A 19,282-nucleotide genomic window follows, 5' to 3' on the forward strand; every position below is an offset into this window, starting at 1 on the left:
TAATAGTTGGAACCAGGACAAGATTTTGGCAGAGAAAGGCTCAGAGCCCAGGCCGCTACCTACCAGCCACCCCTTCTACCTTCATTCCCATGCCTCAGCCGAAACCAGGGGAAGAGAGGGAATCCAGAGCACCCCCAGAACCCGGCCATCTGAGGCATCCTAGCTTCGCCTGACCCCATTCGGGGCCACAGGGTAAAGAAGAGTCTGCAGGCAGCATGTGGAGATCATGGAAAGCAGCCGCCGGCGGGCTCCCCACAAGTGGCAATTAATCAATCTGGGAAATTAGCTCCCACAAAAGGAAAGGAAGAACCCAGTCAGCAGCCCTGGATCAGCGCTCCGGAGTGTGCCGAGCCAGAGGCGGGATATAAATAGAGCAGCGGCCGCTTGGCGCTCAGTGCAGGTGTCTGCGGAACGGGGGCCCGGTGGCCCCATGGCTGCTGCGCCAGCCGGGCCAGAGGGGCTGACGGGTGAGCTGCGTTTGCGCCTCAGGGCCTGCTTCTCGGCCCTGCTTCTAAGCAGCCTCTACTTCTGAGCCAAACTGTGGAGGAAGATGCCAGTCTGGCCCTTCGCCCACCACCCTTTCTTTGCCCAGGAACCAAGACACAGAGGCTTGTGTTTAGTTCTGTGGTAATGCATTGCTGAACCCGCAAAGCAGGCAGCTGGAAAGCATGACAAGCCCCCACTTCTGCTCTGGATGGGAGAAGGTAGAGTCAAATAGTGAATTCAGCTGAGAAGGCATGAATCCTGTTTCAGGAAGAATCATCCCTGAGACAGACATCGGGGCACCCGGCCAGCTGTCTGCCAGCCCTACTACTCACGAAGCCCACGGGCCGGCTGCCCTCTTCCTCCTCAGTGACCACAGAAGTAAATAGCACTTGGCGTCAATGTACATATATATACACATAGAGACACCCACAAACTACATACCTATGCATCTGTACCTATATCTATATATATGTAGAGCTTGGAAGCTGGAAGGTAGGATGGAAGTCCAGGCCTCTCTCAGGACTTAAAAAACTGAAGCAGAAGCAGAGAGCAGTAAAAGCGAAGGCTTTCCTCTTCACTTCCAAAGATGTTTAACGAGGTGAGAAAAATCAACCTAGTGAAGAGGGGAGCAGTGGGGAGGAGGCAGACAGCTCCCTGTCCCCAGCTCACTGCCTGGTCTCCCCCCATAGCCAAAAGGTCTGCCCCAGCCCCGCGTCCTGAAGGTGAAGCCAGCCGGCCAGGTCTGGCGCAGACCCGGACTCCGCCCGCAGCGGGAACCGGCAGAGCACAGGTCTGCGCGGCTCTCGGAACGCCCGCCCCGGCGGGGTGGGGGACCGGCAGCCGAGGCCCCAGCACCCTCCCCCGCGTACCCCACCCCCACCCCGACCCCGACCCCGGCCCTCAGCGCAGCGTTCTCGCTCCGGGGCACTTCGAGCTGCGTCGTCACAGCAGAGTGGCATGGCCAGGGTCGTCATGGTCCACGCTGTTGAGGATCGCCTTCTGGTCTTCCGGAAGCTGGCGATGGCACAAGTCTGAGAGGCGGGCAAAGGGGTCCGGCCGAGAATGTCTCTTCTTCCTTCGGAGGCAGACAGCTTCTTCGGGCCATAGAACCTGAGAGTTTGGAAGCTGCTGAGCCTGGGAGGCAGGATCGTCTAGGGAGGCGGGACACGCGCACAAAACAGATGAAAAGACAGTGGGTGACAAGGAAGACCGCAGCCTCACGCACTCACCTGTCATCTGCCGGGGCACGCGTTCTGCATTCTGCTCTTACACAAAGGGATCACCTGCGTATACGGGAGACCAGAGCAAAGTGCAGCAGAAAAGCCACCTTCCTCCCCACGAAGGCCACCAACACCCTGGGTCTCCTCCCGCGGCTCTCGCGAGAGTCAGAAAAGCAGGGTGGATCTAGTTAACCAAGATGTATATTTTATCTTTCATTTAATATTAAATGTATTTATTTAACATTTTATATAATATTTACTTTTTCTATTAAAGAAATATTATTACGTCTTTTTTAGTGCCTCCTGACCAGTAGGTGTTGGGCTTGGGACTTAACACATTTTTTTCATCCTCCACCCTTCCCTTCAGGCAATGAAGGATTTTACACAAAATTTCAGTCACATGCAGCAGAGTCAGTCAGGCCTGGCCCTTCCCAGACGTCCAGGGCATTCCTCTACCTCAAGCCCTTCTGGGGCTACAAAACCCTTGCTTTCTAGAAGATTCTACTTCAACGCAGGGGTGAGGAGAATGAGACAAACTGTAAAGACTTAAAAACTACAGAAATAAAATGTTCAGGTACTGCAAGTGCTAGAAAAAAAGATAAAATAGGATCATGAGACAGCAAGTGACCGAGACACTGCTACCCTCTGAAAAAGTAACGTTGAGTCATGAATTATGAGTCTTCGAAGATCTGAGGGGAGAGTGCTCCCAACAGAGGGAATGTCAAGTGTGCATGCCGGGAGCTCAGAGCAAGAGGCACATGTTCCAGAGCCAGAAGGGAGGCCACTGCCGCAAAGTGGAGTCAGCAGAGAATCAATTAAGACAGACAGGGTATCATAGAAGTTCAAAATCTGTTCTGGTTTCAGTGGGAAGCTTTTGGAATGCTCTAATCAGAGGTATGCATAAATGTGCACATGCCCATGACCAAAGGAAAGAGTATGTTACTACACTCTCTAAAGATCATTTTGGTTGCTCTGGGTACAACCCACTATAGAAGGGGCCAGGATGGAGATAAGAGGACCAGTTAGGGGCTGTGGCAATAGTCAAGGCATGAGATGAGAGAAAGTCCGAATTTACTTCTGATGGGTGAAACATGAAAAAAAGTGGGGTCAGGTTCAGGATATGTTTTAAAAGCTGAGCCAACACATCTTACCAAATGGGTTGAGTGTAAAATGTCAGAGCAAGAGAAGAATCAAGGTTGAGTAGCCTGAGCAACTGGGTTGGTAGCAGTGCTATTTATGAAGCTGGAGAAGAAATGGAAAGCAAATTTGGAGAGGATAATCTATACCTCTATTTCAGGCTTTGTCAAGGCTTATAAAATATCCAAATGCATGTTTAGCAGGAAACTGAAAATGTGAGGCTGGAGCCCGTGGAAGAGGTCTGGGCTAAAGGTGTATCTGGGAGTTGTTAACATATAAGGGAACAGGACCACCATAAGAGAACAAGAGAGAATATGGGCATCTGATGTGCCTCTTTTTGCAAAAAGATAGACAGACAGAGAAGAAAGGTCTTAGGCTGAAATGAGCTTACGTAAGTTGCAAATTCAGCTTTGGGCTCCAATTTCTCACCCAAACTCCAAAGTTTTCACTTCATTTTTCTCTGCCTCAGTATGCCCGTCTATACACTAACTAATAAGATCCTAGCACCACTCAAAGGCTAAGTGAGAAATGAGTGTTCACCTTCTCCCCGAAATTCAAGGGGCTCCTGTATAATACTTCTCCATAACCAAGTCTCTAAAGAAAAATCACTGTACAGTAGTTACTAAAGACTGGAAACAAAAAACCTGTTCAACAGTCTCCTCTGACAGCCTGCTGCCTTCCTAAAACTGCTGGTAAAATGAGAATATGGGGGAAATATCAAGGAATTTTCTACATCTGAAAAAGGGCTGAATTGTTTCTACACTACCTTAGAAGCTACCTATCACTGATGGATAAACATTAGACATAATGCAATAGAGGTGTCCCTTTTGCAATAGAGGTGTTCCTTTTCCAAAATGAGATTTCACTGTCTCACTGAGGAAAATCTGGTCCACCTGCAGAAGCTAGGTCTATGCCACAAAGCCCCCTAAGCACCAAGTAAGACTCCACAATTCCCATGTCCAACTAGAAGGCCTGAAATGATAGGGAGGAAATATACAAGGAAATCAGAGTATTTCCAAGGCATATTGCAAAATGGAGAAAAAGAACTAAGATACTATATATTTCATTTAAAAATACACTAAAATGATACAATATCTTTTCCAAAAGTGTATAAACAGAAAGGTTCTTGAAACCACTGAGAGGAATGGTTCCCAGGAGGGAGGAAACAGAATAGGAACGACAATCAGAGATTTTAACCCTGTCTTTCTTACTCTTTACATGAAAGTTATATTTGTGTACTAATTTAAAATTAGCGTTAAAGAGAAACAAAGAATGAGATAACTGATGGATCAAATTCTAACAAAAACCCAAGGCTTGGACCCTGAACCAAACAATTCCATAATAATGGCTGGCAAGGTGGAAAGAGAGGAGCAAGGTGCTTCCCGCCATTTACCGGATCGTTTCTTTGATTTCGAAGAGCCCTTGGATGACTTTTTGGGCTTCTTTATCCGTTGGTATTTCAGAGCCTCCAGCCTCTCAGGTGCAGCAGCGTTCCCGTGTGCAGGTGGATGTGTTCTGGAAAGGGATAATTAGAGAGGCACAGGTCATCTCCCAGAACAGGGAGCTTTTGAAGCAGGGCTGGAAGAAAGCCAAAGAGCTGGCCCAGAGAAGGAGAGGGTACAGTTCAGTGGAGTCCCAGATGTCCCCAAGGATTTCTTGACACCTGTCTTCCTACTGCTCCTGGAAGGGAGAAAACCCAGCAGAAATCTCCGACAGCGGGAGGCCTACCTCAGATGGAAATGAATCTTTGAGCAATCAGAAGACCTAGGAAAAGGAGAGAGAGAGACTTTAACAGTAAGCCCCATCACATAGAACTCAAGCAGGGAGGAGGAAGGTCAGAGAAGGAAGCAGCTTCAACGTCTGAAGTTCTTAGAAATCACCACAACCAAGACCTTTAAATGAAAAGAAAAAGGGCAGGTTAAAGCAGGACGTGAGCAACCCCAACCCCAATCGACTGCCCTCCTCCGGCAAAGAGAAGGTCAGGGCCAAACAAGGAACTCAGCTTCACCGGGCTCCTTCCTCTCCATCTACAAGATTCAGGCAACGTCCAGCAGCTAATAGCAACAAGCACTTGTAATCTACCGACATTGCAGCAGGTCTGGCTGCCTGACCCTCTGCAGATGGGGCTCAGGTTTCCTCCACCATGTAAGAGAACAGAAGAGGGCAGAAGCAGATCACAACGGTTAGCGTTCAAATCTGGCAGCCCTGCAAAGCCCATGACATCTGTAGCATCTGAATCCCTCTGTTGTAAGATTCAACAGAGGAACCAAGGTTGTTGGGAGAGAACACCGTGTCTACAGGTCTCTTTCTCCCCTAGTTGCCTGGATAGTGCCATTTGCCTGACAGATCAAGTGCAAGGTTAGAACAAAGTCAACAATGTAAGTGAAGCCTGTGCAGGCCAGGTGACAAAGGGGACCAAACAGAGCTGAGAGGAAAGACTGCCTGTGACAATCTGAGCTTAGTGGAGAGAATTTTTCAAGAGTCATAAAAGAAGAAAATGTAGATCTGTGATCAATGGCATTTCTTCTCCAAGTAAGCCAAGCTTGGAGCCTGAGAAATAAAGGGGGAAGAGAGACACAGGTCACTCTTACTTTCCCACCAGTGGCATTTGCACAGGGGGGGGGGCCGAAACATGGGGAATCACGCTCTGCCCCAATCCCCACAGCTGCTGCTTCCGTCTCCATCACGATTGGTTTGGGGTAAATCCTGATTAAAAGGAGGAGGACAGATACCCTGGGAGGGGAAAAGAAGTCCCCAATGGTGAGCAAGCCTTTCAAGGAAACTTTTTTTAGTGATAAAAGGATGAGAAGATCGCAGCTGCATCACCCCAGCACTGGATATCTTTGTGAGAATGAGGAAGAAACTTACAGACTAATTGTAGATAAGCCTCTGGTCTCTGGGGTTTCCTGCATTAATTGGCCATAAAGCAACCTTCATCTTCTTTGATGGATATCATCATTCTATAGCCCTTCAGTAAATAAAGTATCAAGAAGGTCCTCCCCAGTTCGGATCAGAGACAACTTCTTAATTTTCCACAGCCCGCTGATAGCACAGAGCTAGGGAGCCCCAACCCACATGCGCACAAAGGCACACACCATCCGACTCACCATTAGAAGCCAGGTCTTCCACCCCAAACACCGAAGCTGTCCGCTCCCCCCGCCCCACTTCCTCCTTCACAAACTCCACGTCTACCCACAGAGAGCCTCTCCGGCAGCAGCAGCAGCTGGAAGGGAATTTGGACGGCAGGCAAAGGATGGAGATGGCTAGGGCAGCAGGGGCATGACTTCCCAGTGCTGGTGGAATGTTCTCACCCCCGTCTCATCCTTGACTAAGGCTTCTTCACGCTGCCTAAAAGGAAAACCACAGACATAAATCTGCCGCTCCACGTATCTGTCTCCAGGTCCCAGCCAGCCTCCTCAGAAGGACGGCACAAGGTAAGTGATGGAGGTATATGACAAGCAAGTGGACCCCAGAAACAGTGCTTAAAACACATAACCTACTAGGGCAGGAGAGAAACCGGTACATGGTGACACTAACAATTCTGTGGCTTCTCCAAGCCAAGGGAAACTTCCAGGGGCGTTTTTATTATTACAACCAACAAACTGTTACTGCTATCATCTTAACCACAGAGCATCTATTTTACCACTTACCATGCCAGGCCCTGATCTACGTTCTCTGCCATGATTTTCTTTAATCCTTACAACAATCCCAAGAGGTAAATAGTACACTGACCCCATTTGTCAGTTGGAGAAATGGAAGTGAGGAGCTTGTTCAATTATCCAGCTATTATGTGATAGAGCCGAGACTCTCAGCACGAGGCTAATCTATTATTTTTCCCATTTCTTCCTAATAAAGCAGGTATAGAGGTTTCATCGAAGAACAAACCTGCTTCCACATATCATTTGAGAACTAAATCTGCCGAATGAACTAGCTGCATAGTCCCTGACATTGTCGGCTGAGGTGGCAGAGCCAGGGTGAGCCGCACCCGGGAGGGGGAGCCGCTGGCTGCTTTAGGCACAAATGCCCCAACAATGAGGATCCATGGAGCAGAAAAAGCCAGTCTTCTCTCATGAAATAGCCAAGCTCCAGCCCTTCCAGGACACCTGCTGTCCCCCTGCTCTCATTTTTGGCTCAGCTCTCAAACACGGAAACGTGGCAGAGGAAGGCCCCTGAAGGCACCCAGACACTCTCCCAATGCAGAAAAGAACCACAAGCGAGTGTCTGGAAAGACAGGTGGAAGGGAGGGAGGACAGGAAAGAGAAAGGGTGTGAGGGAGGAGGGCAAAATCGTCTTTATTTTTAGCAAATTATACAGAAAAGACACATGAAATGGGATCCAACTGGCTTCACCTGCAGCATGGTAAGCGCTTTGGAATCGAACTGTCTCCCTTTCCTTGGAAGGGTAACTATGACCCCTGTCCACGTCAAGCTCACCAGGGAGACTGCCAGGTAGTAAGGCCTTTGGTGCCAGTATCTCTCAGGACGCTTGGGTTAAGCAGCTCCGTCTACCCCTGGAATAAAGGCAGCCAGTGCCCTACCAGAGCAGAATTCAGCCCTGGGCTCTCCAAGAAGTGGAGGTTCCAGTTCTCTTCCTAATTGCCTCAGTTCTTCTACAGGGACTCTGCAGGCTCTGGGGTGCTCCTTCTCCCAAGATTTAGAGCATTACTGAAACATGAATGCCTCCAAGTTCACGGACTTTGTTGGCTTCCATGTTGCCTTCCCCATAAACTGCAGTGCTCTGCTCCAGCAGTGTTTCCTTGTAGCTCAGAATTACCAAAAATCACCTGGAATTTGCTTGCGCTCCCGCGCTCTCTCTCTCTCTCTCTCTCTCTCTCTCTCTCTCTCTCTCTCTCTCTCTCTCTCTCTCTCTCTCTCTCAAGTCCACACAAAACCCAAATCATGACCCTTTAGCTGAGCTTCCCTTACCTGCATAGCTCTATGCTGACACAGAGCCGTGGAGAAAAGATACAACCTGGTTCAAAATGTAGGCAACCCACAGGACAGGAAAGTCAAAATCCAAAATCCATTAAGGGTATTTCCTGCCCTTAATGCCCAAAGACCTGACTGTGAAGACACATTGGCAGCTACACTCTAGACAACGGGCAGAAGCAATGATTTAAAGAGCACTTTCCTCCTAATTGCCTGGGAGCAGAGCCTGCTTGTCTCATTGTACACCAAGGCTGGCAGGCCTAGGAAATCACAGATGGACAAGGTATAGCCAGGAAAAGGGGAATCTATCCTCCAGATACAAAAGGGGGCCAGGAGTCTGGATGGCAGCTTCTACTCCGCTGTGACTACAGATGGTACCTTTCTGGTAGGGTCAGGGCACAAAGCAAGTGCCTGGCCTCAGAAGTCAGGAGCAGCTTGTTCCAAGTGGGAGCTCCTTCCTACGGCTCACCTAGTAAAGGGGGCCCCGTCTGCACTCCCAGATCCACCTGCAGAATCTCCAAAGTCAGTATCAACGGGAAAGGGGATTTGAGGGAGAGAGGGAAATGGGAGGCCTCTGGTCTCGGACAGGGAGCTGAGAAAAGCGCTCAGCTCCCAGCCACTCACAAAAGGACAGGCCCACACAGTACAACTCCCCATTGTGAGAAGGGAGTTGGGAAGAGGAGAAAGGGGTCGGAGAGAGGAGGAGGAGGGGCAGGAAAACAGCTGCAGGTGTGGGAGAAGGAACAGGAAGGAAACTGAAGGAAGTAAAAACAGCGAGAACGGACGTAGACAAGACGTGTCACATGTCCAAGCAAGACCGAGTGGAGACACATGCAAAGGCGCAGCGTGAAGACAGCGTCAGAAGAGGGGCCTGTGCCCCCCAATGGCCCAGCAGCGACCGCCCCCAGGAAGGCCTCAGCAAGCAGGAGGGCGAGCAGGGCGCCTGCTGCCCAGCACCGGCAGGTCTGACTCCCAGGCTGTGGGAGGGTCTTCCTCTTCTAGGCTGGGGACACTGCCTGACCCGCAGAAAACAATGCTCTCCCCTGGTGGCCCCTGGGTTCTGGGTTTGCTATAGCTCAGCCCCCTCAGATCTGACACAATGGGGACAACAGGGAGAGAAGGGCCAACAGCTGGGTGAAGGGGAGTGGCAGGAGCAAATGAGAATAGGGTTTGGGCCCTTCCCAGGAATGGAATGAGAGCTGTTCTGGAGCTGTCACACCTCTGAGGGTGGCAGAGGGGCCATAAGTGGGCAGCAGGGAGATGGAGGGTAGTCCAGCCTCTGTCGGTCGGGAGCGCCCACCAGCAGGCCACAGGAGGCCCCCAGCACAGGTGAGCTCACAGAGACTTCCTGAGCCCCACACGGTCTCCCACTGCTAACAGCCAGAGCGGGGCCCCAGCCACCCTCACACCATCCCAGGGCCTGGGGATGCCTTTCTCATCCTGAGTTGGAGTGACCAGCCTCCCTGGACGTCTCCAGGCAGCCCAGGAAGGCAGCTGCACGTCACCTCTGGAAGCCAGAGGTGCCAGAGGAGCCCCTTGCTCCCCCCTCTGAGGGTGCTGGCCCACGTGTGCCCAAAAGCACCACAATGACGTCCATGGCAAAAAGCAGCACCTTCTTCATTACCATGAGGGCAAGCGAGCGATTGAGCCTCATGTAACCCTGAGAGCCTTCAGACGAGAGCTGCTACACCTCTAAGTGCCTGGTTCCTGGGAGCCCCTCCTGGAGGACAGTGGGACAGGAGCCACTGCAGTGGCCGGAGGGGAAGCAGTGCGGTGCTGCTTCCCCAGGCGTGTCAGGCTCTTGCCAGCTCAGTGTCCTGGAAAACCTGTCCTCCCTCTTCGGAGCTCCTCCAGGGACTCTCCCTCCCTACAGCTGTGACTCCAGGGGGTCGGGAGGGGCTGCCACAGGAACCTGAGAGCACAGAACCTAAGGGGAGGTCCACACCTCAGTCTCAGAACCACCCAGGATGGGCCACAGAGCCAAGGAGCCTGGGAAGTGGTGGCACTCCCTGCCCTTGCCCTCCGAGGGCCACAGGTGCGCTGGGCCTGGGGAGGACCCAGTGGGCCACTTCTCAGCCCTGTGCTGCTTGAGAGGACCAACTATGAGTCAAATCCCAAGAAGACAGTGAGGGGCCAGCCACCCCAGCAAGGTCTGCGTCTTTGTGGCGTTGGGAGGAAGGGGGTGCTATGCCTGAGGCTGCTGGGAAAACAGGGCGGAGGGGCTGGGGTGCTCCTGGGTACCAGCGTGGCCCCAGACAGAGTTTCAGGGGCACAGAGATGCAAAGCAGATCTCAGGCATTCTGGGTCCCTCAGGGTGCATGCAGGGTCCCAAGGGACTTCCGTGGAAGCTATGGGTGTGTTGGCAGCAGAATGGAGGGGTGTTTGAGTACGGGGAACTGCGAGGAGGCTGTGGGGAGAGCTCAACATGTGGGGTGGGGTGAAGCTGCAGCTAGGCGGTGCCGAGCGTGGCCTGGGGGGGGCCGTTGGAGCAGCATGACGTGGGGCGCCCGAAAGCCTTGGGAATCAAGGCGCAGAGGCTGCCGCCCCCAGAGGGGGTGAAGGGACATGGTCTGGAGTCCCCTGTAGAGGAAGCAATGGCCCTGCCAAAGCCCCGTCCGCCTGTCCACCCCCCGCCCCGCCCCGCCGCGGAGCTCCCTTACCTATTGAGCTGAGGAGAGGCTTGTCTCGACAACACTGCCCAGATAGCTGAGATCAATCAGAAACAAAGCAGTTATCAACACAGGCCTGGGGGAACCGCCCGCGCACACCCAGAGGGGAGGAGGGGAGCACAGGGACCAGAGAACTGACACGGAGGCCAGAGAGTGGGGGGAGGGGACGGAGAGGAGAGAGACAGAGAACCAGACGCCACGATGGGAGACGAAGCAGATGAGCGCGCGGCCAAGCAGACGACGGGGCTGCGCCCGCGGCACCTCCTGCACAGGCGCGGGGCGGCCCGCTGCGCCCGGCCTGGCGCCCTGGCTGGAGCCGTCCTCTGCCTCCTGCGGCCCACGCCCTGCGCCCCCCACCAGGGGCAGGGTGGCGGTGGGAGGTGAGGCTTGCTCTTCCAGGTACCAGACAGGGAGGGAGTGAAGGGGGCCAGGGAAGGGCGCCGGGCTCCCTCCTCCTACCCGCAGCCCATCCTGCCTACCACCAGGCCAGCCTCCTCTGGAACTCGGCTCCCCTGCACAGGCGGCCACATCAAGAAGAGAGACCAAGGACGGACCAGAAAGAGAGAGACAGAGAGAGGAGGAGAGAGGGAGGGCAGGAGGGAGGGGGGGAGGGAAGGAGGGAAGGAGGGAGGGCGGGCCTGGGGGCACTACCAAGACACTGCAGGCTCTTCTGAGCAAGTTGGGCCAACCCAAAGATGAAGAAGGAAGGAAGGAAGACAGACAGAAAGACAGACCTGAGGAGCAAGGAAAGGCAGGAGGAGGAGAAAGCAGGAGGGCAGGAGAAGACCAGAGAAAAAGAGGCACAGACAGGCGTCCAGGCTCCCTGGTACCTGGAATACCAGCTGCTACTGCTTAGAGTGTGCTCTCTCGGGCAGGCTGATCGCAGGAGCTTGTCTGTCTGTCTGTCTGCACCTTCCTGCGAGGCACACCAGTTGGGGTGGGACATGTGGCTGCAGGCACATGATTCACAGCCTGGGATTTGGCTCCCAGCCTCCAGGATGCACCCCCCAGAGAGGCTGTGGGAGGACCCACGGCTCACTAGGCTGTTAAGGGCAGGGCTGGGGAATAGGAGCAAGCCCCTGGCCTGGTGGTCCCGAGAAGTCAGGCTTCAGGGTCCTGCTAAGCAATGGGGGGATTGGGGGGCTGGGGAAGAAAAGGAGACTGGATGCGAGGTCTCTGGGCAAATCCTGGAACCACCCCCAAAGCCAGATCAGAGGGACCTGGTGAGCTCTCCACCCCAGAAGGAACTGGGGTGACCACTTATTGGGACACGACACGCCCCTCCCCTTGCCCAGTCACCCTGGGGGCCTCCTGGGAGCTCTGGGCCAGAGGGAGATTCCTCATGCTCCTGGCAGGTACCTGGGCAGGTGAGCCCCACTCCACCCCAATGACCACTCCCCACTGATGCCAAGATCAGAACACCTCTCCCGAAGGAACGCTGCGGCAGTCCTGACAAGCCCTGTCATTCTGGCTGATGGAAGGGTGGAGGGCGGGGCAGGAAGATGGCCAGGTGAAGGCGGGCAGGAGAAACTAGCTCACACTCACCCTGAAGAAGAAATCTGTGGTGGGGGGGGCTCTGGTCTGAGCAGCTCCTCCCCCATCCTTCGAGGGGAAGGCGTCTGTCCAAACACATCCAGGTTGTCCGCAGGCCCCGCAGGGCCCGGTGGAGGGGAGGGGTAGCCAGTGGCCACAGTGGTAAAGCCCACAGAGGGCCGGTAGCTGGGGCTCCCGCTGTGGCTGCTCTGGGACGGGGAGCCCGTGGACGGCGTGGACTTGCAAGAGAAGCTGACAGCGGCTGGCGGCTGCAGGGTGATCTCCGACATCGTAGCCTGCTGCAGGAGGCCGGGGCGCGGCCGGGCCCGGGCGGCGAGCTCAGGGGAGCCAGTGCGGGAGCTGAGGGGGCTTTGGGTCAGAGGCGAGAGCCGGGAGGGCTGTAGCACCACTTGATGTAAACTGGGCTCGGTGCGCCTGGCCTGCCGGGGGCTGGGCCGGGGCCGGGGCTGAGGCTCGTACCACCGGGTGTCCAGGCCAAATGTGCTGGGGCCACCGTGTCCCCCCGGTTCGGCTGGCTCCGGGTAAGGCAACACAGGTATGCCCATACCTTGGCTGGTATGTCTTAGCTGCCCTTGGCTCACCAGAGGCTGCAGAGGTCTGTCCTGCCACTTGGTGGCAGTGGGCGCTGGCACGGGGCCCCTGCCCGGCGACTTGCCTGCCCAGCCCTGGGGCGCCTCCAGAGACAGCATGCCCGGGTAGGCCGAGGGCACCTGCAGGGAGGCGGGGGGCAGTCCTCGGGGGAGGCAGGCCTTGGGCTGCAGACTCTCGGCTACCTCACAGGGGTGCAGCTGGTGCGGGAACATCATGGCTGGGGTTTCCAGACCCCCGAAGGGGAACTCTGGCCGGCCCCAGGGCTCGGGGGAGCGCCCGCCCGTGGGTGTCTGCGTCAAGGGCAGCGTGCTGTTGGAAGCATTCTCTCCATTTTCCTCAGGGATCGTAGGGTGGCCGAAAGGCCCCTCCGTGTGCAGGGGTGGGGAGGACATGACAGAGCTCAGGGGGCTGCCCACTTCTGGCATGTAGAAAGGCGGTGGCTCCACTTCCCCGGGGCTGCTGCTGCTGAGGTACCCATAATACTGGCTGTGGGGGAAGGGCCGAGGGGCGGGGGGCCTGGCCTGGCCCGTGGCCTGCAGCCGACCTTCCAGGCCGCCGGGGCCCTCCAGCGCACGCGGCTGGAACCGAGGGCTATATGCTGGTGGTGGCAGGTAGGACTCCTGGCTGGATGACAGAGGGGTCAGCTGAGACTTCAGAGCAGCCGCCGATGTGGGCACAAGCGGGTCGTCATTCTCCTCGTCAGACTGGCGGAACTCGGGGTACATGTCTGTCTCCTCCGCGAAGGGAAAGCCCTCAATGCGCCTGCCCTTCGCCGGGGGCTCCACCTCGGAGGGACCCATCACGAAGCGGCCGTCCGGGCCTCTGCTGATGAGCTCGATGGGCGTTGTGGCCTCGGCCTCAGCCTCCGCTTTGGCCACGCTGTACTTCTTGCTGCTGATGGCCCTCTTGGTCTTCTTGTACAAGGACAGCTCCTTCTCCCGAGTGGGACTCAGCATCCTTTTGGCTGCTGGCTGGCCCTGGTCGTCAGAGGATTCTGAGGGGGCCCGGAGCGTCCGGACGCTCTCTGGGCTCACCTTGCCAGAGGACAAGCTGTGGGAACAGGCAAGAGGGCAGGAGGGCTGAGGCAGGGGTACACTGGTCCATTACTTTTCTTTGTTCTCTTAACAAACACCCACCACCAACACCTGGGAAGACAGGACTAAGGAAAAGGACCGCAGATGGACGGCATAGTTCGGCTGGAACCCTTGGGCCAGCTCTCAGTTGTCTGGATGTGTTTTCTGAGTGAACACCCACATTTCTAGTTTTATTCTGCGCTGCCCCTATCGCTTGCCATGGCTCTGTCTAGTCACACCTGCAACTTCACTCCCAGGTGGCTCACAGAAAGCAAGCTCATTTTAATAGTAACGCAAAACATATTAAGAAGGCAGTCTGTTAGGATGACCAGAAAGTCACAGAAATGCATTTTGAAGCTAAAGAAAAACGGGTCACCCGCAAATCTGGATCGTCTATACAACACCTCCTTCTGTGGAGAACGGTGTGGACGACTTAAAATTGCCATGCAGACCAAAGAACAGCGCCCAGCTTCGAGGGGCTGTGATGGGGCTGAGCGGGGCACACCACCCCCTGTCTGCACCCACACCCACCAGCGCGGGCCGCTCTCAGGCCCGGGGCACTTACGGAGACTCCAGGCTCTTCCTGCAGTGAGTGATGGAAAGTGGAGGGTCTAGAAAAGAAAAGACGAGAGAGCCTGCTGAGGCCCGACACAACAGAACGCATTCCAGCTGTCAACGGGGCCCAAAGCAGAGCCACAGCGGGAGGCAGCCCCTTCCAATGTCTGGCACCTTTGGGTCCAGTTCAGCATCCCGTCCCTACCCCCAGGCCCTGCCTTCACCCCAGCCCTGGTCCATGAGACTTTCCCCACCATCCCTGCCTCCTTCCTCCCCCTTTCAAACCAGTCCACCGGCTGATCTAGCCACAAGATGCCACCTTCCCTCTTTTCAAGGGGCACCATGCTAAAAATGGACCGTCTCTCCTGACGAGGAGCTTTTGAAACTGGGCCAGCTAGAGTTGGGTGGGGAGGGGGACGACACCCACCTTTTTTGCGCTTGAGCTTACGCTTGCGCTGCTTATTGACAAAGCAGGCGGCCAGGGTGCTGAACAGGATGGCGGCTGCCAAGAAGCAGATGGTAGCTACGATTCCAGCCAGCACAGGGCGTGCCAACCCCTCGTCAGTCAGGTCCGGCTGCGGGAAGATGTCTGCAGGGAGGGGCAGGGTGAGTCCCTGAGTCCTTTCCTCTCCCCAAGGCCCCATCCGATCGGACACCCCACCCCCAGGTGTTTTTCCTGCCTCTGTAGTGGGGACAATTTAAGGAGGACGCCCCATGCTCAGCTCTAGCCCTGAACACATTTGTATGGCAGAGGAAGAGGAAGAAGAGGGGGTAGATTATATTAGTCAAGTAGTCACTACACAGAAAGTCTTACCCCTATGGGGATAACAATTTCAATATAATATCCTAATTTCAATAATGATCTAGTGCTTTTTGTCCAGTGCTTTCTGCAAAGCGTTTTCATGCATATTATCAGATATTCTCACATGAACCCCATGAGGCAGACAGAGCACACGTCATTGTCCTCATTCTCCAAATGAAAAATCTGTGCTTGGCTGAGTTTGAGCAACTTGCTCGTAGAGATTCTGCTTATCATGGCCGGAACTACACACGGTGATTCTGACTTGCAGTTTGGGGTTTTCTGCGTTCTACCATGCTCTCTCAACACACGAGAGCTCAGATGGGAAGGCTCTTTGAGGGCAGAATACTACAGCCAGGAGAGGGGTTGTCACTACACAGTTCCGTTCCATCCACCTCTAACTCTTTATGCTACGGGTATTCAACGTCTACAGGGAAAATCATCAGGCGCAGGACACTGGAGCCGGCAGGGAATGGTCGAGGGGTCCAGCTTCCTCACTCTGCAGGTAAAGAACTGAGGCTCGCTTTGTGCCCCAGTTTGCAGTGCTTGTTAGTGACAGAGCGAAGACTATCCTCAGTCTACGGTGTTATACTGCATGGGATAGTTACATCAATAAGTGCCATTCTTCAGGACCATCAAGGGAAAATCTATATATTCTGATATATTTGGCCAGAATCAATTGCTATGTCGATAATAACAATGGATAAAAAACATCCAAATCATGCTGACTAGTTGAGTAGAAAAACAAATGCTACAGTCTTTGGAAATGGGGGCCTTAAATTCATGGAAGGCTGAGGTTGTTGCATCCGTATTCACCCGTGAGGGACCTCCCAACCGTGTACGCTTCCTTTTGAGAGCCAAACACAAAGCTCCTGAATAAAAATGGTTCACTGAGCGGAGCCCCACAAACCCCCCTGGCCTTGGATGCAAGCTCTATTCCCCGTTCCTCCACCTCCCTGAGTCCCTTCCTTGGAGGGAAGACAAGACAGACGTACACTGGGCTCTGCTGCCCAAGGACGTACTTTGTGCATAAAAAAGCCCCCGGTACACAGAAGTCACACTCCACTCCCCCCGATGCGCTCATGCCACTTCTGTCCTCATACGCTTGCCCCAGCCTACCCACCCCACGCTTGTCCAAGCTCATGCCAACCAGTCCCCAAGGAGCAGCACCCATGGGAATGGTGCCTTCATTGTACCGCTAGGCAAGCGCCTCCTCCCACACCAAGGGGACCACTTCGTGGGGAGAAAGGGGGACCCGGCTGTGTTTCAGAAACCCTAGCTGGAGAACGATGTGTAGAGATGGGACCACGGGCAAGAAAAAGAAAGAGAAAGAGAAAATGCCAGGGAGTTGGCTTTATCGAGCTGGAAAATGATCTAGGGAGAGGAAGGAGTGACGGGAAGCAGCACCAAATGGCAATTTCCCAAACAAAACCATCATAATTACAAAGCAGCCTCACAACAAGCACTCAGCAGACACTTGCTGACGGTTGTCTCTGCTCTGACTGGTTCGTCACCCCGCCCCCATTACAGAGGCTCACACTAGAGGAAATAGATTTTACAGAAAAATAATGTCAACCTCGTTCTTGTTGACTACAATAATGAGAAGATGAGCGGGCCTCCTCTCTGTGGCTATCTTGTAGAAACGGTCATTAATGCAGCTCTTGAGCTGGAGAAATCCCACCCATCGTGGGAGCAGAGGCGAGGATCTGACTGGGCTGAGGAATGCTACAACTCATGCAGTTGCAACCAGAGCTCCCCATCGTTTCTAATTCAGGCTCTCTCCCCGTATTAGCTGTTTCCCGAAGGGACTCCCATGTGGCTCCAGGGTTTATTTCCCTACCGTTGCAAAGGAAGCCCCACCCCCGAAGTACCTGTGCTGGAGACGCCGGCGATGTTGCTGGGCTCGCTGATAAGATCCTGCATGACGGCCAAAACCCGGAACTCGTACCAGGTGTCCTACAGCCCCAGGGACAATACCTGTCAGCCAAGGCACCTGAGAACGACCACTGACCCTCTACTGACCCCACTGCCACAGGCCCTGCAATGGTGTGTCACGGAACTTGGCACGCAAAGCACTGGGTACTGGAACATCTAACAACCAGCTCTCAAGTTTAAAAAGGCCCTGACTTGCAGCATTTGCCAACTGCCATGCTGTAGATACTCTGACCATGGCTGATTTCAAGTGACGTCACGAAAAGCAGAGCTGGGGCTCTCAGGAGCCACCACGAGTCAGTTCCGGCACTAAAGAAGCAGTCAGGGAAGGAAGACAGAAATAAGTAATGAAATAAGCTGCTTCCTTTCTCCAGCTAGACAGACATCAAGGTCTGGAGGAGATCAGCTGGAAAAAAGATAAGGTATTCTCCAGGGCTCTAAATGGTTACAGGGTGAAGCGAGAAGACAGCCCTCCTGGGAAATCCCGCCCCTTCATGCTAGGCTCCCAGCAGGGCTGCACGTCCCAGGCCCCTGCCCTGCCCGCCTCGCCCTAGCTTGTATCAGCCCTTCTCCAAGCGACAGGGCCTCCCACTGCCCCAGAGCCGGTTCTCAGTCTGTGGGACCTTGGCCGCAGATCTGGGAAAACACGTGGGCAGGGGTGTGGTTCACTAGCACATGGCCAGACCTCACACATGCGTGCTGAGGCATTCAAAGCTTCCAGTGACTCTAGGAAGAGTCCTGTCATCTCCAGAATTGGGGAAGAAGAAGCAGAGACAGATAGATCCTCACCTGTGACAGATCCTTGGCAAAGAAGTCTACATCGGTGCCTGGGATGGCATCATCTAACACCTCCCAGCGCTCTCCGACACGGAACTCCATGACGTAGCGGTCAATGGGGAAGCTGTGGTTGGCAGGTGGGAGCCAGGACAGGAGCACGCCCTGCTGGGTCCGATTGGCTGTGAGGCACCGTGGTGGGGTAACCAGCACCAGGGGTTCTGGAGTTGTGATGGGGAATGCTGCAGCGGGCAGACAGAGGAGGGAGAGGCACAGGAGCGCTGAAGCCGTCGCACCCTCACCCATCCATTGGATCTCTGGCTAAGCATGGTCCCTGGGGCACCGTGGCCCCAGTGCAAGCATCATTTCAGGGGCAAGAGTGCCCCAGAAAAGGGCCCCCTGACCCAGAGGAAGGGGGCATGGCAAGTGGGCCCAGAGCTCTGTGTTCCTGTTCTCGGAGCACTTCTAAAAATCTCCTAGGAGGGAATCAAGTGCCTCAAAAAAATAAAAATAAAAATGGGAACTAGAGGGAAGAGAGAAGAATGAAATGTAATTATCTTTTTAATAAAACACTATCATTACAAAAATACTGCAAAACATATCTTTTGTTCTCTTCCCAAGGACATAGGCATGGCTTCCCACGCGCTCTGTTTACTCTTCCGATTCCCTCTTGGCCCAGTGGAAAGCCCAGGCCCAGTGAGGGGAGGTCCTACTGTCCCCTTGGGGGCAATGAAGTGGGCTGGAGTGGTGCCACCTGTGGCCAGCTTTCCTCTGTGGTCCAGGTGGGACAGAGCGAGCCACTGGGTCCAGGAAGGAAGAGTCAGCTACACGCTTGTCACCAACTGAGGCTGGGAGCCACAGGAACGTACCGGCAGAGTACAGGGGGAGGAAGAAGGATCCCAACCTCCCCTGTGAGGCCACAGGACTTGCAGACATGTGGCTGGACCAGGATAAAATTCACAGCCTCTTCCGTCCATATAAGGACCCAGCAGGCATCTGGCCAAACATGCTCTGAGGTGGGACCAGACAAGCCCCACAGAACGGAAGGACAGACCCTTCTTGGGAGACCAAACAGCGGGACTGCATAAGCCCTTAGCCAGGTGCCTCGCGCACAGCAGGCAGGTACGCGTTAGCTTGCAGAACCGTCCCTGCCATGGCCGTCCCGACCTCCCCCCGCTGCTCCAGGAAACAGCCTCACCTAAAGTGTTCACAGTGACCACCTCGCTGAAGGCGCTGGTTCCCAGCTTGTTCTGGGCCAGGACGCTGAACTGGTAGGCAGTCTCGGGCTCCAGGGCGTCCACCAGCAGCCAGCTGGGCCCTGGGGGCACCGACAGAGACAGCCAGTCATGCGGCCCGAACTGCGCCCGCTTCATCCTGGCCGGGGAAGGAGAGGAGATGGGAGACAAGGGGCAGGGTGGGTTACACTGGAGACACAGGGGCACAAGCCAGGGCCCCCACGAGGCGGCGGTTGGGGGGCCCAGCCTTCCCAGGTTCAAGGAACAGGCAGTGGCCAAGGAGGGATGCCCCCCCAACTCTGGGTGGGTCAGGTCACCAGCCACAGCTG

The 19,282-nt window shown here is 54.8% G+C and overlaps 1 protein-coding gene across 1 annotated transcript in view; it reads right to left on the reverse strand.

Annotated features, from left to right (window-relative positions):
- Nucleotides 1–1,428: 1,428 nt before the first annotated feature.
- Nucleotides 1,429–19,282, reverse strand: part of IGSF9B (immunoglobulin superfamily member 9B) — a 44,966-nt gene continuing 27,112 nt past the window's right edge. Inside the window, exons 13-20 of the mRNA XM_090291157.1 lie at nucleotides 18,917–19,092; nucleotides 17,734–17,960; nucleotides 16,884–16,968; nucleotides 14,641–14,802; nucleotides 14,224–14,269; nucleotides 11,986–13,635; nucleotides 4,237–4,358; nucleotides 1,429–1,637 (exon numbers count right to left, since the gene is read on the reverse strand). Coding sequence (XP_090147283.1) covers nucleotides 1,429–1,637; nucleotides 4,237–4,358; nucleotides 11,986–13,635; nucleotides 14,224–14,269; nucleotides 14,641–14,802; nucleotides 16,884–16,968; nucleotides 17,734–17,960; nucleotides 18,917–19,092 — 2,677 coding nt within the window. The remainder of the gene's footprint in view (nucleotides 1,638–4,236; nucleotides 4,359–11,985; nucleotides 13,636–14,223; nucleotides 14,270–14,640; nucleotides 14,803–16,883; nucleotides 16,969–17,733; nucleotides 17,961–18,916; nucleotides 19,093–19,282) is intronic.

The sequence above is a fragment of the Furipterus horrens genome, unplaced genomic scaffold (genome assembly GCF_987537825.1).
Source record: "Furipterus horrens unplaced genomic scaffold, mFurHor1.1.pri manual_scaffold_11, whole genome shotgun sequence".
NCBI lineage: Eukaryota > Metazoa > Chordata > Mammalia > Chiroptera > Furipteridae > Furipterus > Furipterus horrens.